The sequence below is a fragment of the Liolophura sinensis genome, chromosome 1 (genome assembly GCF_032854445.1).
Source record: "Liolophura sinensis isolate JHLJ2023 chromosome 1, CUHK_Ljap_v2, whole genome shotgun sequence".
Lineage (NCBI taxonomy): Eukaryota > Metazoa > Mollusca > Polyplacophora > Chitonida > Chitonidae > Liolophura > Liolophura sinensis.
Genome location: NC_088295.1, coordinates 43,576,358 through 43,597,787, shown reverse-complemented (window position 1 = coordinate 43,597,787; position 21,430 = coordinate 43,576,358). Strand labels below are relative to the sequence as shown.

The following is a 21,430-nucleotide window of genomic DNA, read 5'->3' as shown; positions in this document are numbered from 1 at the left end:
AACCGTTTCTGGCACGCATTCATACATCGCATATGTCTGTTTAATTGATGCTTTACACCAGGCTGAAGGTTAATTGTCAGATATGCCAGTCAATAAGACGTATGCCAATCAGATTTATATGTGTCAGGAAAGATAAAGAACAATAACTCTCCGTATACTTTAACAAGATTAACAGGGGTAAAGCAAAAACCAAGCCAGCGGCAGCTGGATCCAAACGCCACCAAGAGGACAAAAGTCTAGCCGGTGTTGTAGTTCACACTACTCAATCAGTTGTACCCATATTCAGCAACTATATGAGGCTGAAGCATTTATTTATGAGCATGTCTTACTAATTGGCTTGGGGTTGTTTATACACATACATACAATTCAAGAAAAAAAAAACAAATTTCTTTTTTCAGTGAAACACATTTTATTGGAGTCCAACTTGTAGATGCAGATTAAAAGTCATATTTGTTTTTGCTTGAACTGTTTTCTCTTTTTACATATATTATTTTCAGTGACATACATATACATATAAAACTGATGAAAATAATCATGTTGATTTCTGTTCATGGGTGACCAGTTTTATATTCATATACCTGTTGCAGTAGAGTAGTCATTTATAATTTGCAAAAATGGCAAAAGTAGGATGAAAGCCAGAGTTATATTTTATTTCTGTAAATGAGAAGTAATGTTTCTAAAACATTCGCATGCACATGCAGTTTCAAGAGTACAATTCAAGTCAATCAATAGACAAGACTTGAATCAGACAAGAGCAAAGTAGGGTAAACAGAAAATAATATGGCAGGGGATGCTAATATCACAGACAGTTTAATACAAATACACTGAAGAACAGTTCCAATAACAAATGACCTTGTCCGGTATAAGAATCTATGTACAGAACATGTATGAGTTATATAGCCGGTGAGTATAAAGGGCAAATCACTCTTGACCTCCCCCATCCTCCTCTGTAGTTTCAGGGTTACCTCCTTCTGGGGCCTCCTCGTTTTCTGTAGCTGGCTCAGCCTGGTAAAGAACAAAACTGCATTATTCAATAACACATCTAAATCCTTTTCCTGTGGCTCTTTCTTTAGGTTAGTTATCATAATGGGGATGTAAAATTTATAGACTAATTACCAGATCCTCAAGAAAGATCTAAATAATATGTGTATTCAAGATTTCATCAATATTAATCTCTCCCTCATCAATGTTCGTATAAATTGCTTGGTTTTATTGGCTAGTTTTCATTTCCACTCATTCCCTTCCGTCCTTTATAATTTAACTTTGCTTATATTGTTATAGCCTATCTTGTTATATTATTGTTTATTATATACCAGCCACATGCGATCAAATATTCATATCTCGTGAAGGTGACAAATAATCTTGGTTGAAATATTAAAATGTCAGCAATGTAATTTTATATTTATATTCAGATTATATTATCTATGCTTTTTCACTATGCTAACCTGACTTAAGATCTTAAGAAAAAGGTGGCACACACTTTTGGGTGCCTGATGAAACTATAGCTTGTTGTCATCCAATACTGTCTTTTACTCTACACTACATAAATCACTATGTATTGTATATATCTTTTCACACATACACATGTGGGCAAAAATACCCATAATGCATTTGTAGTAGTAGGAATAAAAAATGATGGAAAATAATAAGGTTTGAAATGAAACTGTGAATATAAGATCAAGGGAAAAGCAGATCTATGACTGACCTGAGCAGGTGCGGTGTCTGGTTTGATATCTGGTTTTTCATCCATTGTGATCTGAACTGAGGGTTTGGCTGAAGTGAGAGGGGCCTCAAGCTCATGGTACACCTGCAGACGGTTGTTGACCAGCTCACGTAAAAGTCCATCCAGGACCGTTCTGCCCAGCTGTGACTTCTCCAGTTGCACTGTGACTTGGTCCATTAACCATGGCAAGAAACCTTGTTCCACATCTGTTAAACACATCAACAATATCCATCAATACTTTGATGAAAGTTTAAACAAAAACAAAGAGATTGATCAAATATGTATATATATATATATATATATAAATATATTTCTTATTTTTTAAATTATGAACAAACCCATGCAACACCTGAAGCACATCCACAGAATATCTATTCATGTGAAATAACATCTCAACATTATCTGCCAAGACAGACAAATACCCTGGCAGACAGATGATTCATAACATAGAAATCTCAACAATCATAATATACACTATTTGACAAAAAAATTAAATCTGACCCAAAAATGGTAAAACCCTGGCAACAAAAAATACAAATGTTAAGATGCATTAAGCAGTATAATCATTTTGTATGGTGGATATCTTGTGAAGATGTCTTACCTCTTTCAACAGGGTCATAAAAATAGCCATTATCTGACAAGGTACCAAATACTGAAGGTACCAGATCAGCCAGGTAACTCTGAGCAAAGGCACGGGCTGCTATTTTCTCAGCTGTTTCTTTCTCTTTCCTTAAAATTTCTCGTTGTTGTTTCATACGTCGTTCCTATGGAAAAATATATTACAAAGGGTTAACATGTGTGAAACCTGGAGAAATGGGTTTAAACTATTCCTTTCAATACTTTTTTTCTATGGCTGTATAAGAGTCGTCTCCCTTGATCATCTCGCTCAGACATCACAAGTTTGTGTTTATTTTTATTTTAAAAGTGTACACCCGTTGATCTGCAATGTTCAAAAGGCTTAAATCATCCCCTTCAACCCAGCCCAACATTATGTGCAGAGAAATGTACCATAGTTTAAATAGTAACACATTAGTACCACTGCAAAAAAACACAAAATTCTGCACAAACATTAAAAACAATAGTACATGTACCATTAAACAGCTAATGTGCAAAACAAGATGCATCTTGATAATTTGTGAGAAATCTCAGTGGAGCTGATCATGCTTTCCACCTTACTGCCCTTGACAAGTGTGGGAGCTCTGACCTTTTCTTCCCTGTGTCGTCGTTCCTGTTCCTCTAGTCTCTGTTGCTCCACCAACTCTGCATTCCTCAGCTCCTCAAAGGCTCTCTGCTGTGACCTCAGGTTGTATAGCTCTTCCTCCTCCATCACCTCCAGTAGAGACTGCTCCACTGTCTTACCCACTAACACCTCCAGGATGGGCTTCACCTCAATGTCAAAGTCAAACAGCTGACAAAATAAAAACATGTCATCTTCAGTTAAACATGAAAACAGTAAGCAACATCAACACTTTTTTTTTTATAGATGTATCAGCTTACACTTTATGGCAACATTGTGGTTCATTCTGAAGAGGACATGCATAGTTTGGAATTAAGCCTGGACCATAGAACACACTGGACAGATAGACACTTGTCATTTTCTGCTTTTTATTTTTTTTCTTGTTTTTTTTTTGCCATTTATAGATTAGTTATACAATAATAATTCTTCACTACTGAGAGATATAACAGGAACTCATAGTACTGTCCCTTTGTCTGTGTTGCAGGAATGTCTACATTGAGCTACCATAGAGATTAGCCCTCTCACAGTGCCTTCTACTTTCTCCATACAATATGGATAGTTATTGTATGTATGGTATGATGAGACTCAAACTTACATCACCCTCCATGATCTGAGTGTCCACATCCACACCTGTCTTGGCAGGTACAAACAGTGGTGTGGGAGGTCTGTCCAGGAAGGCATCTGTCTGACATTCCACATCAGCCTCCTCCACTCGGTCACTCAACTCCTCTAGGTACAGTTCTGTCTGTACATCAATGTGTTTTCTGCCTTCCACAGGCTCTGGCGACCTCGGGCGCAGTTGCTCCTTGGCACGTTTCCTGGCAATTGCGCGCCGTCTGTTTTCTTGCTGCCTCTGTATTTCAATTGGATCTGGCTGAGCATGCTGTAAATGGTAAAAACACATACAAATTTGGTATTTTATATACTTTCAAGATGCAACATTAATATATACATTTCATACATCACTCTCACTGGAAAAACAAAACAAAACAAAGAAACAATCAGCCATGGTTCACATTTTAAAGTACAAAGTTTTAAAACACAATGTACCTGAACTGAAATGCTTTCTAATCATGACCTTGTTGGAATTACAACTCACACAAATTATTTTTGACATGTACATAATCCCTTTATAATATATACAACAGCAGGAAAGTAAACTGACAGGGAAGGCAAATCAGGAAACACAGCCAGAATAACAAGACTTTCACTTACAGCTGGAAGAGTATGTTGTGCGTATGTGTTGCCCCGAACAATGCGTCTGTCGTACATAATGTTGCCATATGTTGGAGGGCCCTGATTTCTGAAAAATTAAGTAAAATGAAGACTGCTTTAATCATGGTTACATTGAAGTCTAATGATTCCATATGTCCAAAGAGGAGCCAAAAAATTAAATTTAATGTACATTCACTCCCAGAGACAGTTCTTTTGGTTTATTTAACCATGCCAAATACAAAATACAGGTAAGTACACAAAGGCTGAAGAATTAACATTTTACTTTATAGACACAACACTGCTTTTATACCGAACAAGTATGCAAGTGAATGATATGGTAAATTAAGTTACGTTTGAATGCATTTTCATTTCTATCTTAATCAAAATGTAAATTTAGACCTGAACTGGCACTGACGGCCTTACTACAATATGCGATCAAATTTGACTTATGCTATATATATATTAGGCACATGACCATATAGGCCTACTGGAGACCATATTGTGCTTGTCATGTGCAACGGTCGTTATAAATGCTTGTGTATGGTGTCAAGCAATTTATAAATAGTACATTATTAACGGTATCATTACAATGTTGATGATCAGAGGTCTGATTATTCAGAATATATGTATTGGACTATAAAGAAATTTTTAATTCCGTATTGGAATAATTTTAACCAGGCATGTTATCTATAACCTACATGTATACCAGAACACCATTATATCGTTATATATGATGCATGAATCTGACCATTTATATATACACGATAAAAGGACAGCATAAACCATATTTTAAACAATAAACTTACGGCTCCAGCATTCCATGGTCTCTGTATTTTTTCCTCTGCTGAACAGCTCTTGGTTGGCTTGCGAAGGTGTATGTGCCTTCGGCTTTCTGTGGAAGCACGGTCGTCATTTTGCCGCCTCTGTTGTCCTCTCCAAGTTCCTAATAACGGCTACAAATCTCCTGAAACGAATTCGAATGTAATTAATAAGGAACAGAACGAAACGGCTGGTCGAGTTTTAAGACCAATGTTATTTTAATGTCGCCATTGCTCATCCAGTCATTAATAATAATAACACTGTCGCCACGGTGAGCATGGCCTAATTATTCGTTCGACAAGACGAAATCAGCAACTTAAAATGTTAAAAGGCTAACCTCTGAGATAGTCGGTGTCGTGCAGTGTTTGATCAAGCCGTTACATTTGTCTTACCCATAAATCGCAAAGCACCGATCGGTTTTGAGCTACTTTTGACGACGAAAGAACATGTTCCCAAAGGCTGCAAATATTTATAATGCCGTCGCTTAGTGACGAGATCGCCGGAAGTTGCGAACAACGCCGGAGATCGAATGTCGTCACGAAGTTATCTCCCCTTAGCCAATACAAGCCATAACTGGTGGATTGAAAGGGGCTGAACTAACCCGCTTAAACGTCTCTGTGGAAACTCGTTTTAATTATGAGCATAGTTACAGATCTGAAAGTAGTGGTAAACTAAAGCCCAAATCAGTTAAAAAAGCAGCTAGGATCGTTTTTTCTTCTAACGATTATGATATGGGTATTTCATACCTGTTCTATTTCAAGTTGCAAACAGGACCTTGATAATTATGGATGGTAAGATAGGGCCTTCTTCAAACTGAACCTCAATGCGTGAACCTCCCCTGGATTGTTGTGGAATCTCAAAACTTGAACCAAATTGATTTTCATATAAAATACATATAAAAGATGACATAACTGCACTACTTGATCCAATTTTTGCATAATTTAGTTGATTAAGGATGAAGTGGGGAGTCCTCGAAACCCGAACTTTAAACATCAAAGCAATTACCTATCTATATCGTACCTGTAGTTCTAGATTCTGGGTGTTTTTATGGAACGCTATTACTAGACCTTCATACTGGGTACTTAGGTCATGAAAATCATGTATCATTTTTCACCTATTATCTCTAGGGATACTTTTGCATTCAGTTTCTCATATTGTCAAACATTTTTACATTCCTCACACCGCATGCATAAAATATGCACAAGGGAGGAGCCCATGCAACTATGGATGAACAGTGTCGTACCCACAAACACATTCCGAAAGATGTCACAATTTTTTCTACGACTCCATTACATGAGAAATATTGATAAACGCCGATGAACGTGGCGGCTAATTCACGCGCTCATAGCTTGGCTACTCAAACACTGAGATGTTGCCAGACGCCTTAAGATCGTAAATACCAGTTCAAACTAAAATACAGACCCCTCAGACCACCAGCGTATTTAACTTACCCGGGGCTGTTATTAAAGAAACATGACGGTAACTTGAATCTAAACGTTTGATGATCTAAGTTGTGCCCTATGTGAATAAAATTCTTTCATTTATCAGACTGGTGTTTAACGCTGTCCACAAGAATGGTTCACTAACGTGACAGTTGTCAGGTTAACAGGTGGTGGAAAACACCGCCCTTTGTAAGGCACAGAGCAAGTCCCCTGACTTAAACCCGTAGCCGATGGCTGAATGAGCGCGACTTCGTTTCGAGCCTGTGACCTCATAGGTGAGAGGCCGATTGCGCTTTAGGGAAATGGGACGAAGGTCAATCATACTAATAAAGGTTAACATTGTCTGCTTAATATTCATACGAATGTAAACGCCACGTGAATTTTATATACAGTCGCTGAAGCGGAAGTCGTCGATTATTGAACTTGCAATGACAATGCTCTGCGAGCGGACATAGAAAGCCCCACACTTTAAACAACTACATTGACAGTATATATAAGCTATTGTGATGTTACCATGATCATGGGTTTCAATCCCCGCAACGTGAAAACATTATCAGCTGTTTAGAGACCTACCCACGTGCGGCGGTAATGGCCAGTAATAAGATACGGTCTGGACACGTGTTAAATACAGAGATCGCCACGGTCCGTATTGTCCAGCTACAAAATCAAACCGAATGAGCGACACGCGACTCGTGACCGGTCAAGGCTTGATTGATTGGTCAGAGATTGTCCGGTTGCCAGGCGCGCACGTGCTGGAGTCAGCGTCTCGACCCCGACTCTGTGTGGAGGTGAGCTCCAGGATAAGTCATCCGGTTCAGGCTATTTGTTGTCTTGCAAGGTAATGAGCCTTTACTCATAAGCATATATATGTGTTGTAAGAATGAAGTATGAAAACCATTAAAATGTCAGAAAGGTATAAAAAAAACAAACCTTGTATATCCAAAACAAAAGCGAATAAAGAGATAGGAAACTTCATACAAAGAAGGATATACGTTCCAGTAAAATCTTAGTTTGCAGCTGTTATAACAAGCTGAACTATGATGCTTCGTGAAACAAAAAATCTGATATCCTAAAAGTTCCATCCACATCGTGAATATATAAATGCATTTAAACTGGTTACGATGTAAACTACGTGCGAATCCTTGATGAAGATGTTTGGCATTGCTATTAAGCTACACGTAAATGTACTTGACGGGTGCATATTTTGACATTTATTCTCGCGAATATTTGGCGCTAAACATGTTTATCGGTGGAAGAAACTGGGCTTATATAAACATATATATAGGATATGCCTTGCAGTGGTCATATCATATCTCATCAAGTACCTAGCAAACTTAATTCCTGGCCGACGAGGCCGATCAATTTTATGTCACGTCCATACATTGAAACCGCCCGCAGCTCATACAAGATTTGACAAAGGTGACGTAGGCCTACACGTATCTATATGCGCCTTAGATCAGCTGTGTTGTAGGTAGTGTTGTCTGAAAAGTGAGTGAGTGAGTGCTTGGGGTTTAACGTCGTACTTTTTCAGTCATATGGCGACGAAGGAATCCTTAGAGTGCATGTAATGTGCCTCCTTTTTGCATGACGGATTTCCACCGCTCCTTTATCTAGTGCTGCCTCACTGAGATGCCTTACCGATGTCTGAGGAGAGATAGTTCACGAAATTGGTGGTTCATGTTTTTGTTACAAAGTATAGAACCGGTCCAAAACTTAGATCTTTTCCTGATGTGGGAATGAGAAGATCACGTGTCACCTGTTATAGGTACAACAACACAACGCCAGACTTAAGTATTGAATATCATCTAATCACATAAACTCACCGTGACCCGGCATTTTAAGCGAAAATTATGTTTCTTAAGCTAAAAGTAAATTTGCCTTGGATGTCTGCAACATGATTCCCATGCATCAAGAAAATACGATGCCACATGCACGTGACCATTAAACAAACACGAAATTTAGTCGTACATGCCTACAGCATAACATTTGCAAGAAATTGAATGGTAGATACACTCATGTAATTCATGTGTATAGATCGTGACAGAAGGACGAAAAAAAGAGCGATCATACTTTGTACCATGTCACACTTTTTTATGTTGACAAATGGACTTGGTATCTATACATGTATATGGCATGGCGCTTATAAAGTAAAGATCAGAGCTCTGAAAAAAATTTAATTCACCTGGTCACATGCATTTGTTTTTTTACGCCGGACCATTAATCAGGGCTATACATATAGACCTATATACTGAGAAGAAATAAATTCACTGGCCATCCTTTACACAGAACAACCTATAGAATATGTATTTCCTCATGGGGAATATAAAATTTCTGGTTCACTATAAGCTCCCACTTTCACAAAACTTCGTAAATTAATCTTTCGTATCTTTTGTCGTAAATCAAGTCGCCTTAATCGAGGAGCTTTAACCCATGCAACGCAAAAAAAAAAAACAACAACATTTATACGAAAACTGTTAGGATGAATTTAATTACGAAGTTTTGTGAAGGTGACTCCCCATGTCAAGATTGTTGCAAAGCTGGTGGAACAATATGCTATAGTTTTAGAATTTTCACGTAACCTCGTATGATTTTTGTACAGTTTATTCTCTCGAGTCAAATCTAACACCACGAATCACTTGATTTATGTGCTTTGGTTCTTAATCTAAACTATTCTTCAGTGCGGCGTAAAACACCAATCAAATAAATAAATTAATACTTAATATAAACGAGAAAGGCAGGGGAAATTATAATTTAATATTATGATGTACATGTGTATTTTGAAATCATTACACAGATAAATTCTAACGTCTTTTTGTCAAGTTTTCTTTAAGACCATCTATCTCTTACCTGAATTATTTTAAAGTTATTGAACACATGCATGACGATTTGTTCAGTTTCACTTCGTGGAATTTTAAAGAACATTTTACTTGTGGCGATCAAGTTATAATGGGTAAGCAAACTAGGCACAGGGGTGGCTAAGTCAAAGCAGTGCTATTCCTCAGGTGCCTGACACACCTAACGACATCAGCCACAATTATGACAGCTAAATCTAGATTCGAACTCGCAACGTCATAGCGGGCCAGGAACAATCGGCTTTATCGGGATTGACCTTTATGAAACAGCCAGCGTCGCTTTCCTTGAAAGAACCAACAGAAACTGTCTGTTAATCTCAGAGTTAACCCCGTAAGGCGTAAATTAGCAGATACGATTGACACCAAACTTATTAAACCTCAGACGAAAGGACGAATCAAGCACTTTTATCAGGTACATGATTTCTTAGAAAAACACCGAATTGGGAAGCCAAAAGTTAGATTTTAGACAGAAGGTTTCGGACGAAAAGGTCAACAACATGTACATCCAACATGGTTTTCACGCAATCGACCTTAGTATGCTCAGGTCTTATAAAGAGCCAAATTCACCTCCCCGGGGCAATGTTTCACCCCGACCGCGGGGACCTGGGAGCCTTGATGGATAGTCGTGTAACACGGGGATCACTGATCCTTAACAAACACTTTTAATTACAGGAGTCTGTCGCCTGTTTATTTTATCGATTCACCGTTGATGTATTACTCCTTAATTCTGTTTCCTTGACACGGTCATATGAGATTAGGGTGACCCTGTTGTATTGGACAGGGTAACCCGACCCTTTAAATACCTCCCACTCAGTAACCAATCACTGTTCTTGTAACATGTTTCACGGCTGTTCAGTTCTCGCGGGGTCACGCGAGTGGGACAATTACAAGTGTTTCACTCTAACACATCGAGGCTGAAAAAAGCGAAATGTTTTATTCTTGTGCTTTTTTATTTGGAGTACCTTTGTTAAATAGCGAACAAAACCAGTGGAGTCAATTAGCCTATTATGAAGTGCCCTATGGGTTACGGTTTCACGGCAATTGACAAAAGACACTGAGCGGCCATTGATTAATGAATTGTGGTCTGATCGGAGACTCCGTAATGGAGAGGTCCCTGGGAAAAGAGGCAGGTCCTCGCGCAGTGACTGTATTGTTTAAGTTAAGAGCGAAAGTTTCGTGCTGGTTTGAACATTTAGATGCCGATTACAAATGACTCCTTTCTATAATAATGCTAGGCCTAGATAATTATCAACCTGCCAATGTTAAAGGTCATTTGTTAGCTTTCTTTTTAATTGTTATAGATCAGTATTAATTATTACATGCAATGTGGGCAATGTCTGTAGCAAACCCGAAGTTGAATGTTTGGATAGCCTAGATATTACTGTTCCGAATCATTTGCTACGCGCCTTTTTATCTCCTTCTGCAAGTTTCCGTCAGTAGGTTACCATGTATATGTTAAGTACCGATAGTATATAAATCAATCAATAAATTACTCACCAATGTAGAGATTCAAAGTCTCTTTCATTCAATATAGCTGACGAATAGGTACAAATATATACCATGAGCATTGTTAAATTAAGAAAAGAATCATTTCAATTAATCAGTCATATAGCCAGTCAAAAAGCTCAAGCTTACAATGAGGGAGCAGGGTATTGACATTCCCACCATGACGTGTAGAACTGAAGTTATTTACTGGTATTTTACGCCGTACTCAAGAATATTTCACTTACACGACAGCGGTCAGCATTATGGTTGGAGGAAACTGGGCAGATCCCGGGGGGAAAAAGCAAGACCATCCCCAGGTTGCTGGCGTACACCCAGAGAGGAAGCCAGCATGAGCTGGACTTGAACTAACAACGACCGTATTGGTGATAGGCTTCTGAATTACTGCGCCGCGCTGGCACGCTGGCTCCCCTTGGCCACGGAGGCCCCCTGTAGAATTCAATCCAAACATTGTAATTACCATTATCAGACGCAGACAATAACTGGCCAAAGAGAATTCGGTACATAAAAGTCACTGCATATTTGATTTCACGCTAGGGGATGTACTTAAATGAATAAGGAAGACTCAGTTCGGATGTTGTTTGCCACTATCAACTCGATATCTCAATCTCACACATGCAAATACATGTATGCCAGTAATATGAGTAACATCAAAGAAGGCTTGACACCTGCTTATGCTTTTTTGATGCATTTAATTTTCTCTATTGTGGAGATGTATTCTCTATAAATAGGGGTCAATATTGTACAATTTAATTTCCATTCACGGATAGACGAATTTGTTCATAAAAGCACAAAAGGCATTTACTCCACAGTTTCTAGCACTTCTCGTTTCACTGGTAAGGCAGACTTCGACGATTCCTTTTTGCTTTCGATTTCATCCGCCCTGTGCACTTCGTTCGGATGACGGGATTTAATATGGCGGACCAGATCCCTCCGCCGGACGAGGACTTTTCCACAGAACTCACAGCGGTAAGGCGTCTCTCCTTCCGCGTGTAGGTCGGATGTGTTTGTTTCAGATTGCTTGGATCACCAAACGGACGGAGACAAACTTTACATTTCAAAGGTTTATAGCCAGTGTGAGTCCGTAAGTGAATCTTCAACCCGTATTTTCTGGAATAAAGTTTACCGCAATAGATGCAGAGATGTCCTTTTCGTGATTTGCTGAGATATAAATGTCTGGGGAGAAGGTCTAGAGGTTCACCAGCCTTTTCCGAGGGTAACGGGTAGCGTATCCCTCGGGGGTGGGGCACACAGTTGAGGGCACAGACAGTGCGCAAGAGGTCTCTGGTGCTGAGGTTAACCTCGTTCCCGAGAGGCTGACTTGACGCTGAGGTCCGTGGGGTGGTGATGATGGTGGCGATGATGAGCCTCGTCTCTACTGCTGTAGGGGTAAGGAAGAACGCTGCGATCTATTGGAACTGTCTGTAACCGGCCACAGCAATACGCAGGGCTCTCGTGCATGGCGTAGAACGGGTAGTACAGTTGAAAGCGTGGTGATCTAGGGGAATTGGAATCGCTGGTGGATGAATGTGGTTGAAAATTTGGATAGGCTGCGATGACGACATCGTCTTAGCTGTTGTCGGCGTCTGGGAAGTTTCTGCAGACGCTCCCATCGTCTCGCTGCCCTTGGGCACAGAAAGTACCACAGTATGTTGAGTAGAAGAGGCTGTCAGGCGTGGAGGACTCATCTGAGACCGGGTAGACGCCACCGAATTTGCCCTCCTTGAGGGAGAAAGAGCTGGACACAGCTTCTTCAATCGAATCTCTACGTTTTCTGGAACCTGCACACCGACTTGGAGAAAGGTCGGCCGGAGTGTTTTGAGTCGGGAAAAGTTGGCGAACAGCAGCGTTGTCAGTACTTCCCAAGGAAAGGGTTTCCAGCCTGACTGAACATTGGTGGGGACTCCAGCAGACTGGACAAGATCTCGGCCCGGCTCACGGTGCAACGGAACCTCATGTGAGCCTTCAGCGGATTCGGATATTCGTACTTCCTGTCGCACTTGTTACACACATACAACTGATTTCCTGGAAGTTAACACAATATTGTATAATTAGAACATTTTTTTACAGAATGAAAATGGTTGCAAAAGACTACAGTGGACATTTTTGGATGTACACTCTAGCAACAGTTTACAATCTTTGTTTCTGTCCCACTATATGGTCTTACTTAAACATTGTATGTGCAGTTTTTCCCTTCATGTTTTTAAAATTTGTAATTATTTATTTGTTAAAAATTTCTGACAGCATGTTTCTATATCTTTTTCATAACCTGTGATAACGACATTCGAGAATCTTCAACTTTGTTCCATCATTTCTTCGATATAAACTTTTTAAATATTTCATGTCATGTAAATTTCAATATCTTGCACCATGCAGCCAGGATATCATACGTTTTTATTTTATTTTATGCAGTACGAAACGGAAATATATGTATATTAAAATGTGCCGCAAACATCACACGTGCATTTGCGGTGCAAAATGATTCGTAAACTGAAGATCATTTCATCAGTCAGTATTGGTATTTATTTTTCTTCCTTCCCGGATGTTTGGGACTTCGTATATTGTGAGGTATAGGTGGATACCACTTGAAGTATGACATTCACGAGTTCAGCCGAAAATGAAACCAAAGTGATTAAAACAATGCGTTTTTATCGTTAACTTAAAAGTAGTAAAGCTTACCAACCTTGTATATTATCTGGTGTCAACGGCGGGATGCCGATTTCATGGCAAACTGATCACTGTACCACACAAACAGCTGGTCCCCAGCCTCAATGGACCGGACAGCCCGGAAGAAAATTCTCCCGTTCATGTCTCTGAAGGCCTCGAGGTTCTGCTCGTGGACGGTCACGGCAGGTTTGACGTACAGCATCCAGCTGAGTGACACATCCGACTTTTCTGAGACGATTTTTCCTTGTCGTGACTTGACCTGATGAAAGAGATGGAACGTTTAAATATTTACACGAAGGGAGTTTTTGTATAGTGTGAGGTATATCATCATTGTTAAACTACGAAACATGTTTCAAGAATTTTACGTTAATGAACTTCGTTGACAAAAACTGCACAGACCGTACTCTTGAAAAACGGTAGATAATCAGAATTTTTGCGGAAATGCTTATTTCTGTTCTTAAAACAATATTATGGACACTTCAGTAATTTGACACTGAAATCTGTCACAAAGTACCTCTTCAGCGACGGAGGATTAAGATTTTGGAGATCTGATAATGGAATAGTCATGCTTAGAGATTTGATGAAGTTCGAAAAACAGCTTCGGACCCCCTTCACACCATCGAGTGCTGCTCGCAGCTCCATGGCAACAAACCTGGTTTGCTGGTAACAACGAACTCTTGAATGTTTTATCACGAGATCTGACCCTGGTCGCACAACTTGTGGCTGTTGTCTTACCATTATATTTCCTTGAAGTACTAAATCATACGCTATATAAAGTATCCTTGTCAAAGATCCCTAGTTTGATGAAGTACCCCGGTTTTTCTAGACTTAATCCTTTGCTGCTTTGTTTGTGGACAAATATCACAATATAAGGAGTTTAGCTTCAACTCATATATTCCACCCATATATATACTGAACGCGGGAGAGGCAAGAATTTCGAAAGATGTAAACACATACATATATGAATAAATGATATTTAAAATTAAATTTAGTTTGAAGTTTTAACCTTTGTGAAATATGCATGTTTATGAAAAATCATTAAAGAGAAAAGAAAAGAAACATTTAACCATATTATACTATAAAACATTGAACTTGCATTAAGAGACGTCCGGTGTACTTTGCTATTACATATAGGGCAAGTAGTTGCTGATGATCAGTGATGCAAACGGTAAATTGTTTAAATAACAATTACTTAAAAAATATTTTACGAAACTAAAGCCCGAGGAATAAAAATGTTCACTAGGATATGAAAGATTTTATTTAATGAAAAAATTATAACATACGAACATAGTATACAAATTAACGTATACTTTTATACAGAAACTACGAGTGATTGAATTTTGATATCAAATTAAAAAGAAAATTTTAGCAATTATATACAGTTTGTTTTTCATGTTTTTCAGTTGATTTAAAAATATAAATAAATGAAAAAAGCGAGAATGAAGAATAGTAAAAGTTCTTAGTCTTATCATTAAAGAAAAAATAGAAGAACTAAATAAACTTACGTTGAGATAGAAATGCAGAACCCTGGCATCTGTTGCGTTCATGCCTAGCTGAATATCTGCCGGATAAGGACCTGCAGTGTCCTGGGCTGGGATGTTCCCTTTAGCCCGGACTCCGGTGTTCCCCACGGATGGGGTGGCGTCCGACAGGCTGATGGATTCCGTGGGTCGAGGCATGGTGGAAGATGTAAAACGGTTTCAGGGCGTAAAAGGATAACCTCCGTAGTAAGGTGGGGAAGGGCGACTGGATGATATATCCTCGTCGGTCCGCTTTTTTAAAGTGCCGGCCTAGGAATCGAGAGAGAGCAGGATGAATATCCACCTGGGCACAGGCAACATTTTCCCACAGTCATAAAGAGGCCAGCCTCTGTGCCTCGCCCCTAGAGCCATGCTTCGGCCAGGCGCCCTCGTCAGGGTAACCACTAAAACACGACGCTCCCGCACCCCACGCCAAGAGGATACTTTCTATAACCCGACGGAACCATTCAAATAATGTGACATCCGAGGAAAGAAAAGTATTTTCGCGAAAATACTCATACGTTTGGGCGTTATTTCATAACATTAAGGAACAGGCGAAAATACATCAAAGTTAGTTACAATAATCATTTTTTTAACTACCTCTTGCTTGCATGCTTGTCGATGTTGAGATTTTTGAGAAAAATAACAAGGAAAAAATATTAAATATTTTCCACATGCCAGAAACCTGAAATTATCGATCAAATTTGAAGTTGGTATCTTTAAAAACCACTGGACATAACGGATTGTTGTGTAAACTCAAATTATAGGTTTTTATCATCGATTTGCTAACTCAAACAGATGTGGGGTGGTCAATAATGGAGTGATACTTACCCTGTCACTGGTATATGATATATGGGAGACACGCAACTTTCTGTAATGGAGCTAAAAGGTCTTTCGTTCAAAGCGTTCATATTAAAGGCGCGAACTGTTACACAGTTAGACCTTTTGTCTTTAAAAGTTCTGTTCTATTAATTCTGCTGTTCGTTTTTATAAACTATGCCCATTTGTTACAAAGTACCGATATCTAAGCGTCAAACCCGACATTCATAAACCACACGTCAACCAAGGCAAGGAGGGTAAACGTTAGTCGATAATTCGTAAGACCCAATTTAAAAACAACCCATCAAACACCAGTTCCCAAAAGAATAATATAAAAATAATACATATAGTAAATAAATCTAGTGGCAGGAATAAGAGAGAAGAATTCTGCAGTTTCCGCTGATGCCAAGAAGACGGTCGATATTCTGTGGGTATTACATAGGTAATCCAAATTTCAAACTCGTGAAAGGTGAATAACTTCCAGGTAGAATGCTGATTTCGATATCTCAGACACGCTCCTCCACACCCTATCACTGGTATGCAAATAGACGATACGCAACAGTTTTGTTCTTATTATACTATAAATCTGATCGGAATTACGGTATTGCAAACTTGTAAGGAAGAGGCCCGTCATGTGGTCCTGGAACGGTGTATATATAAACTAAGGCGTGCTCATCGATAGTTTTGTGCACCTCTATACTGTCATATAACAGACAATGTTTGAAGCCTTGAATAGATGTTAATAAAAAAGTCTATACAGTATGGAGAGTAAAACCATACAGACCGTAACCGGTGAATTCCGACATCTTGTCATTCTTGCGATGACAGTGTATTAAGTGCGGGTTACGTTGTGTTACGTTATAGAAACAGATAAAGATTATACCATTCCAACCTTATCTTCACCGTGCAGTTCGTTCAAAAGATTTTGAGTCAAGACAATTGTTTCAAGCCCCAGACGAAAATGTTTTCAGTTGTCTCAAGTGAACACTCAATGGGATTTTAAAATCTCAAGAATGTTTTGTGCATACATAATACTGATAGTCAACGAAATGATTTTGTATACATGTAAGTTTTAGTATATAACCATTGTTAGATTATAGAGGTTTGTTTTCCCTTTAGCTGTTTATTCATGAACGATCAAAATGTAAAACATTCTAAGTGTATATAAAACCTGTGTACAGGAATACTGATATGTCCTATTTATTCTAACTATATATGTCCTATGTGTAATTATCACGTGGTGTGTACTTCAAGGAATGTATGTTGGATTTTTTTTTTAAGAAATGAAAGAAAACAAATAGCTAAATAAACGATAGCGATTGACATTGTAAATTATATCTGAACCTATCTTTAATTCTGATTTTGTTTTTATTTATTTTTTCTTAACTAAAATATTCACTTAGCACTTTGCGGTCAAATACCTGCATCTTAAATAAGATATTTATAATACGCTGTCCCTGTGATGTGTATGACGCAGAGTTTTTCTATTTTTTTTTTCACTTCTGGAAGAAATTATTATGAAATTGACTCCTAAATATTTATCTGTGCACATAAGCGAGTTCTTCCAACATTAATTTTGCTATGTTTCATAGTGTTTTGAATATTCTTATTTTTCTTTCGGAGCTATTAACGCAGTTCATAGGAGTGTACATATGTTAACTATGAGCCTGTGTGGTACGCAATAATGCGTGTCCCATCAATGCTGACATCCGCGCGTTAGCAAAGAATAGATATCAACGCTAACGCTGGTTTCTTGGATCAATTTTGTATTATAGCTCTTCAGTTGAACACACCAGAATACATGTGTAGGCCTACTGGTTAAAATTTTAAAAAAAGTTTTTGTAGTAATTAAATCTAAAAGGAACCAAAGAAGAAATTGAACTGAAATGCGTCACTGGTGAAAACTGAAATTTCTCAAGAAAGGAATTTGAAAAAGACCATATGATAAGCTCCCAGGAGAAAATAAGCACAAGTTTAACAACTGCGTTTTAACGCATGAAAAGGCAGTGATGACGATGAACAGTGCGGCACACGTCGGGGTGGGGGCAGAGAATAATGGGCTTTTTCGTCGACGCCCCACCACGAATTATACGAGCCACATGCCATAGTGGTAGGTATTATACACACCGTCCCTAACCCCGGCCCACCTTCCTTTCTCGTCATTCAGTGTTACGTTAGCCCACTGGCAGTCAGACGGGCTCACGTGACTCGTGAAGGACAGGTGTCCTTTTCATGCGCTGTATGTTTCAGCCGGAATAGTTCACGCGCAATGATCGCTGTCAGCACGATCGAGCACTTCCGTTTAAATTAAGACGTTTCTTATGTTACGTACCTGACAAAACTCCTAAATCGCCTCTTTTATTAAAAGAGGTAGCAGAAGAAAAACATATTTAAAAAAAAATGTAAGAAAAAAGTTACCTGCTTTAGAAGTAGAATAAATCAGCACATTCACGCGTATCTCCGTAATGTACCTCTTGAAGTAAAGGCTTTACAATTTTTTTCTTTATGGTCAATAGGGGAAACCTCTCTTTAACTGTACAAGTTGAATTCACTGATACAGGAAGAATATGGCAGGCCGAAAGCAGATAGTTTTATTTAACTTTCCTTAATTTGATATCAAAGTGGAAATCTACGTCGTGTTTAAGCGTTATAAACATATGTCAAGACTGGCTTTTCTTCAACGCCCTTTAAAAGATCTTTATTGATTTAGACTCTTAATTAATTTACTCGATAACACTAATTTCTGCGACGCCGAAAGATCGGATCGATTTTACAGTAAAGACAAGCGGAGGAGGGGTGACAAGGTATTAACAAACCAACTGCACTGTCTGTTCTCCATCTAGGGGCGGTACATCTCATTTTTTACCTTTCCCGGCCCTCTCACTTTTTTTTTCTGGTACCCGATCTGTTTCGGTTAATCTGAATTTAATTGGTCTGGGGAGTGTGCCAATTGTCCGATTCAGGCTGCACCCGCCGTCTACCGCACGTGCACACCCTGGCCGAATTCCCATGGGTATCCCAAGGGTACAACCAGCCGATTTAGTCCCTGGCTCTGTTCGGGTGTTTTGTTCTTACTTTGTTCACCCAAGTAACTCTTTCACGGTTACATGCAGAGAGCTGGTCTTTTTGTTCAATTACTTTTTTTCAAGCTTTTTTGAACTGTTGTCCTCCCAACTGTTGTCCTCTCTTAACTGTTGTCATTATGTTCATTCTTGCCTCACTTTGGAATATTTAAATTATGAAAATAGCAGAAAATGAAACTTCTCAATCATATAACATTGGAACACAAATGGTCGTTTGCCTTTAGAATATTGGCTTTTGTATAACAACTATCATTGAACTCATGCCGAGTGGCTGCACTATATATATATTAAATAAGTTTGTGACATGCATAACTGTTGACTTTCAAAGTTGGACAAAAATTGAATTTCAGCTTGAATAAGTTTGGAATTACACATGTACAAATTCAGTGGCGGCAGCTACCAATTAACCTGACTGCAATGACTATGCCAGGTAATAGTATTATCCCATTCACTTCAGTTTAATTGGTTGAGATCACACTTAGCGGTTTCTGTCCAGCTTTTAATCTACAGAAAGAATTTCGTAAAAAGGAAGAAGCTTAATGTACTACACTGCTATGTTTCAGTTCCAAGCATTTAGCAACAGTTTTCGTTTTTGTGGCATGTCTAGATAAGGGATGCACTGTCCGTCACTTTTCGTATAATACTATACGTTCAAGTATACTGTATACTATTATTGGGAAATACATAATCATTTATTATAATATAATTACGTAGTGACGTACAGTCTTTATCCACCGGACTAAACCAGTCAGCTGAACCATATACGCTGACATTAAAGTATTGGAGGGAGTTAAAAGCATTTAGCAACAGTTTTCGTTATTGCAGCATGTCCTGCCATAGAGGATTCCAACGAAATGGGTGTTAAATCAGTGTGTATACAGTCACTCTATCAAGAGGTTATATAGAGTGAGTGAGGGAGGGAGCGCTTGGGGTTTAACATCGTACTTAACAGTTTTTCAGTCATATGACGATGAAGGAATCCTTAGAATGCATGTAATGCGCTTCCTTGTAGCAGGACGGATTTCCACCGCTCTTTTATCTAGTGTTGCTTCACTGAGACGCCTTACCGAAGGCAAGTAAGCGCCCCGCCCGAGCCATTATACTGATACGGGTCAACCAGTCGTTGCACTATCCCCTTCATGCTGAACGCCAAACGAGGAAGCTGCAACTTCTTCTTTTAAAGTCTTAGGTGTGACTCGACCGAGGATTGACCCTGGATCTACCGCTCCCGAAGCAAACGCTCTAACAAATATGCTAGCTGGACGGGAAAAGAGGTTATACAGAAGTGAAGATAATCTGTCTGTCTGTAGATCCTGAAGTTAATCGTTGTTCAGGTAAAAATTTTACTTGCTATGTTTTATATATGAGCCACTTAATTCTGCAAAGCAACAATAATGCCGGGAAGTCTTCTGTTATTCGGCTGCGCAGGCATATTTGCTTTCTACACATGCTTTCTTTCGGGCTCGTGCTATATATTCACTGATTGAGATTTGTGATATTTGCACGTGCATACAGACTGTAAGACCCTCTGTATATAACTGGAATGATTCTCACCCTTTTCTCATCATCGTTTGGTACTGCTAGAGTGCCACTGACTTTATATATGCTCAGTATAATCTTGATTCTTTACGCGAAAACGTATTTCAAGGTACCATCAAAGAATCATCATTTAAAGGAGAAGAAAACATAAAAATGATGCCAAAATCAGATGAAAGAGCATCAAACCTTATTTGCACCTTTGGTCTAAAAAAATATATTTTTGTATCGTTGGTATTTGGGACCACCTTGTGGTATTTGGGACCACCTTGTGGTATTTGGGACCACCTTGTGGTATTTGGGACCACCTTGTGGTATTTTTCGTCGTTGCGTAATAATGTTCTTAATCAGAATGTAATGCGTGTCTAATAAATATCTTTGAATGTAAATTTGTTGTTTATATCCAAACATATGCATTTAATCTGAATTATGATAATATTTATGAATATATTAAAAATATAAATATGATCCAAATCAAGGTTTAACACATTTCTCAGCTGAAAACACCAACTTTTGGTGCAAATATATTTATTAAACATGTGTTATATCATCCTTTATAACATTAATACACAGAGACTGTATATACCAAATGGTGGTCCCAAGTACCCAAGATACAAAAAAATATATTCACATGTCTTTTTCTCTTTAAAGAAAAATTGAAAAAAAAAATTGAAGAACACATAAGTTTTCGAACCCTCTCACCTGAACTTGATGTAATTTATACATTTTCCCCACCTTCATTGTACAAGAAGTGTGCGAGTCTCGTGGAATCTTTATGGGACTATATGCATGGATGGCGATCTATAGGGAGCATGCTACTGTTAGGTGAACAGTTGCAGAAAAACCCTACCTGTGGTAAATTGACAAGAGGCCGTATTTCATCGGTTTCATGTGACCATTTGACAGCTATCACACTGTCGTTGTTGCTCTGATCTTGCTCTCTATGCTATATGTCTTTAATTATATTGTATTCCTGCAGAAACCAGGATACTGCTGGTGGACTAAGCATCCCCG

The 21,430-nt window shown here is 38.7% G+C and overlaps 2 protein-coding genes across 3 annotated transcripts; both read right to left on the bottom strand.

Annotated features, from left to right (window-relative positions):
- Positions 1-400: 400 nt before the first annotated feature.
- LOC135482112 (radial spoke head protein 3 homolog B-like) lies at positions 401-5,489 on the bottom strand. 2 transcript variants are annotated; one of them, XM_064761951.1, is made up of 8 exons: positions 5,387-5,489; positions 4,982-5,139; positions 4,176-4,263; positions 3,556-3,843; positions 2,928-3,131; positions 2,325-2,487; positions 1,706-1,929; positions 401-1,005 (listed from the first exon to the last, which is right to left on the bottom strand). In XM_064761951.1, the coding sequence occupies exons 2-8, from the start codon at positions 5,086-5,088 to the stop codon at positions 922-924; spliced, it is 1,158 nt and encodes a 385-aa protein (XP_064618021.1). In that variant the 5' UTR covers positions 5,089-5,139; positions 5,387-5,489; the 3' UTR covers positions 401-921. The 2 variants fall into 2 exon arrangements, with proteins under 2 accessions (XP_064618021.1, XP_064618022.1); XM_064761952.1 differs by having other exon boundaries at positions 5,332-5,467.
- Positions 5,490-11,592: 6,103 nt separating this feature from the next.
- Positions 11,593-15,137, bottom strand: LOC135482414 (PR domain zinc finger protein 13-like). The gene is given in 7 exon segments (XM_064762388.1): positions 11,593-11,787; positions 11,789-11,803; positions 11,805-12,172; positions 12,679-12,816; positions 13,475-13,516; positions 13,519-13,717; positions 14,964-15,137. Coding segments are annotated over 7 exon segments (1,131 nt in total).
- Positions 15,138-21,430: the final 6,293 nt, after the last annotated feature.

What these genes read in the sequence shown, in the direction of transcription:
- LOC135482112 (XM_064761951.1), bottom strand. Translation starts at nt 5,088, where the DNA reads ATGACGACCGTGCTTCCACAGAAAGCCGAAGGCACATACACCTTCGCA. An exon ending in CACAACATACTCTTCCAGCT is followed by an intron (nt 3,844 to 4,175) that starts GTAAGTGAAAGT and finishes TACCATTTACAG; the next exon opens with CATGCTCAGCCAGATCCAAT. An exon ending in CAGACACCGCACCTGCTCAG is followed by an intron (nt 1,006 to 1,705) that starts GTCAGTCATAGA and finishes GTTCTTTACCAG; the next exon opens with GCTGAGCCAGCTACAGAAAA.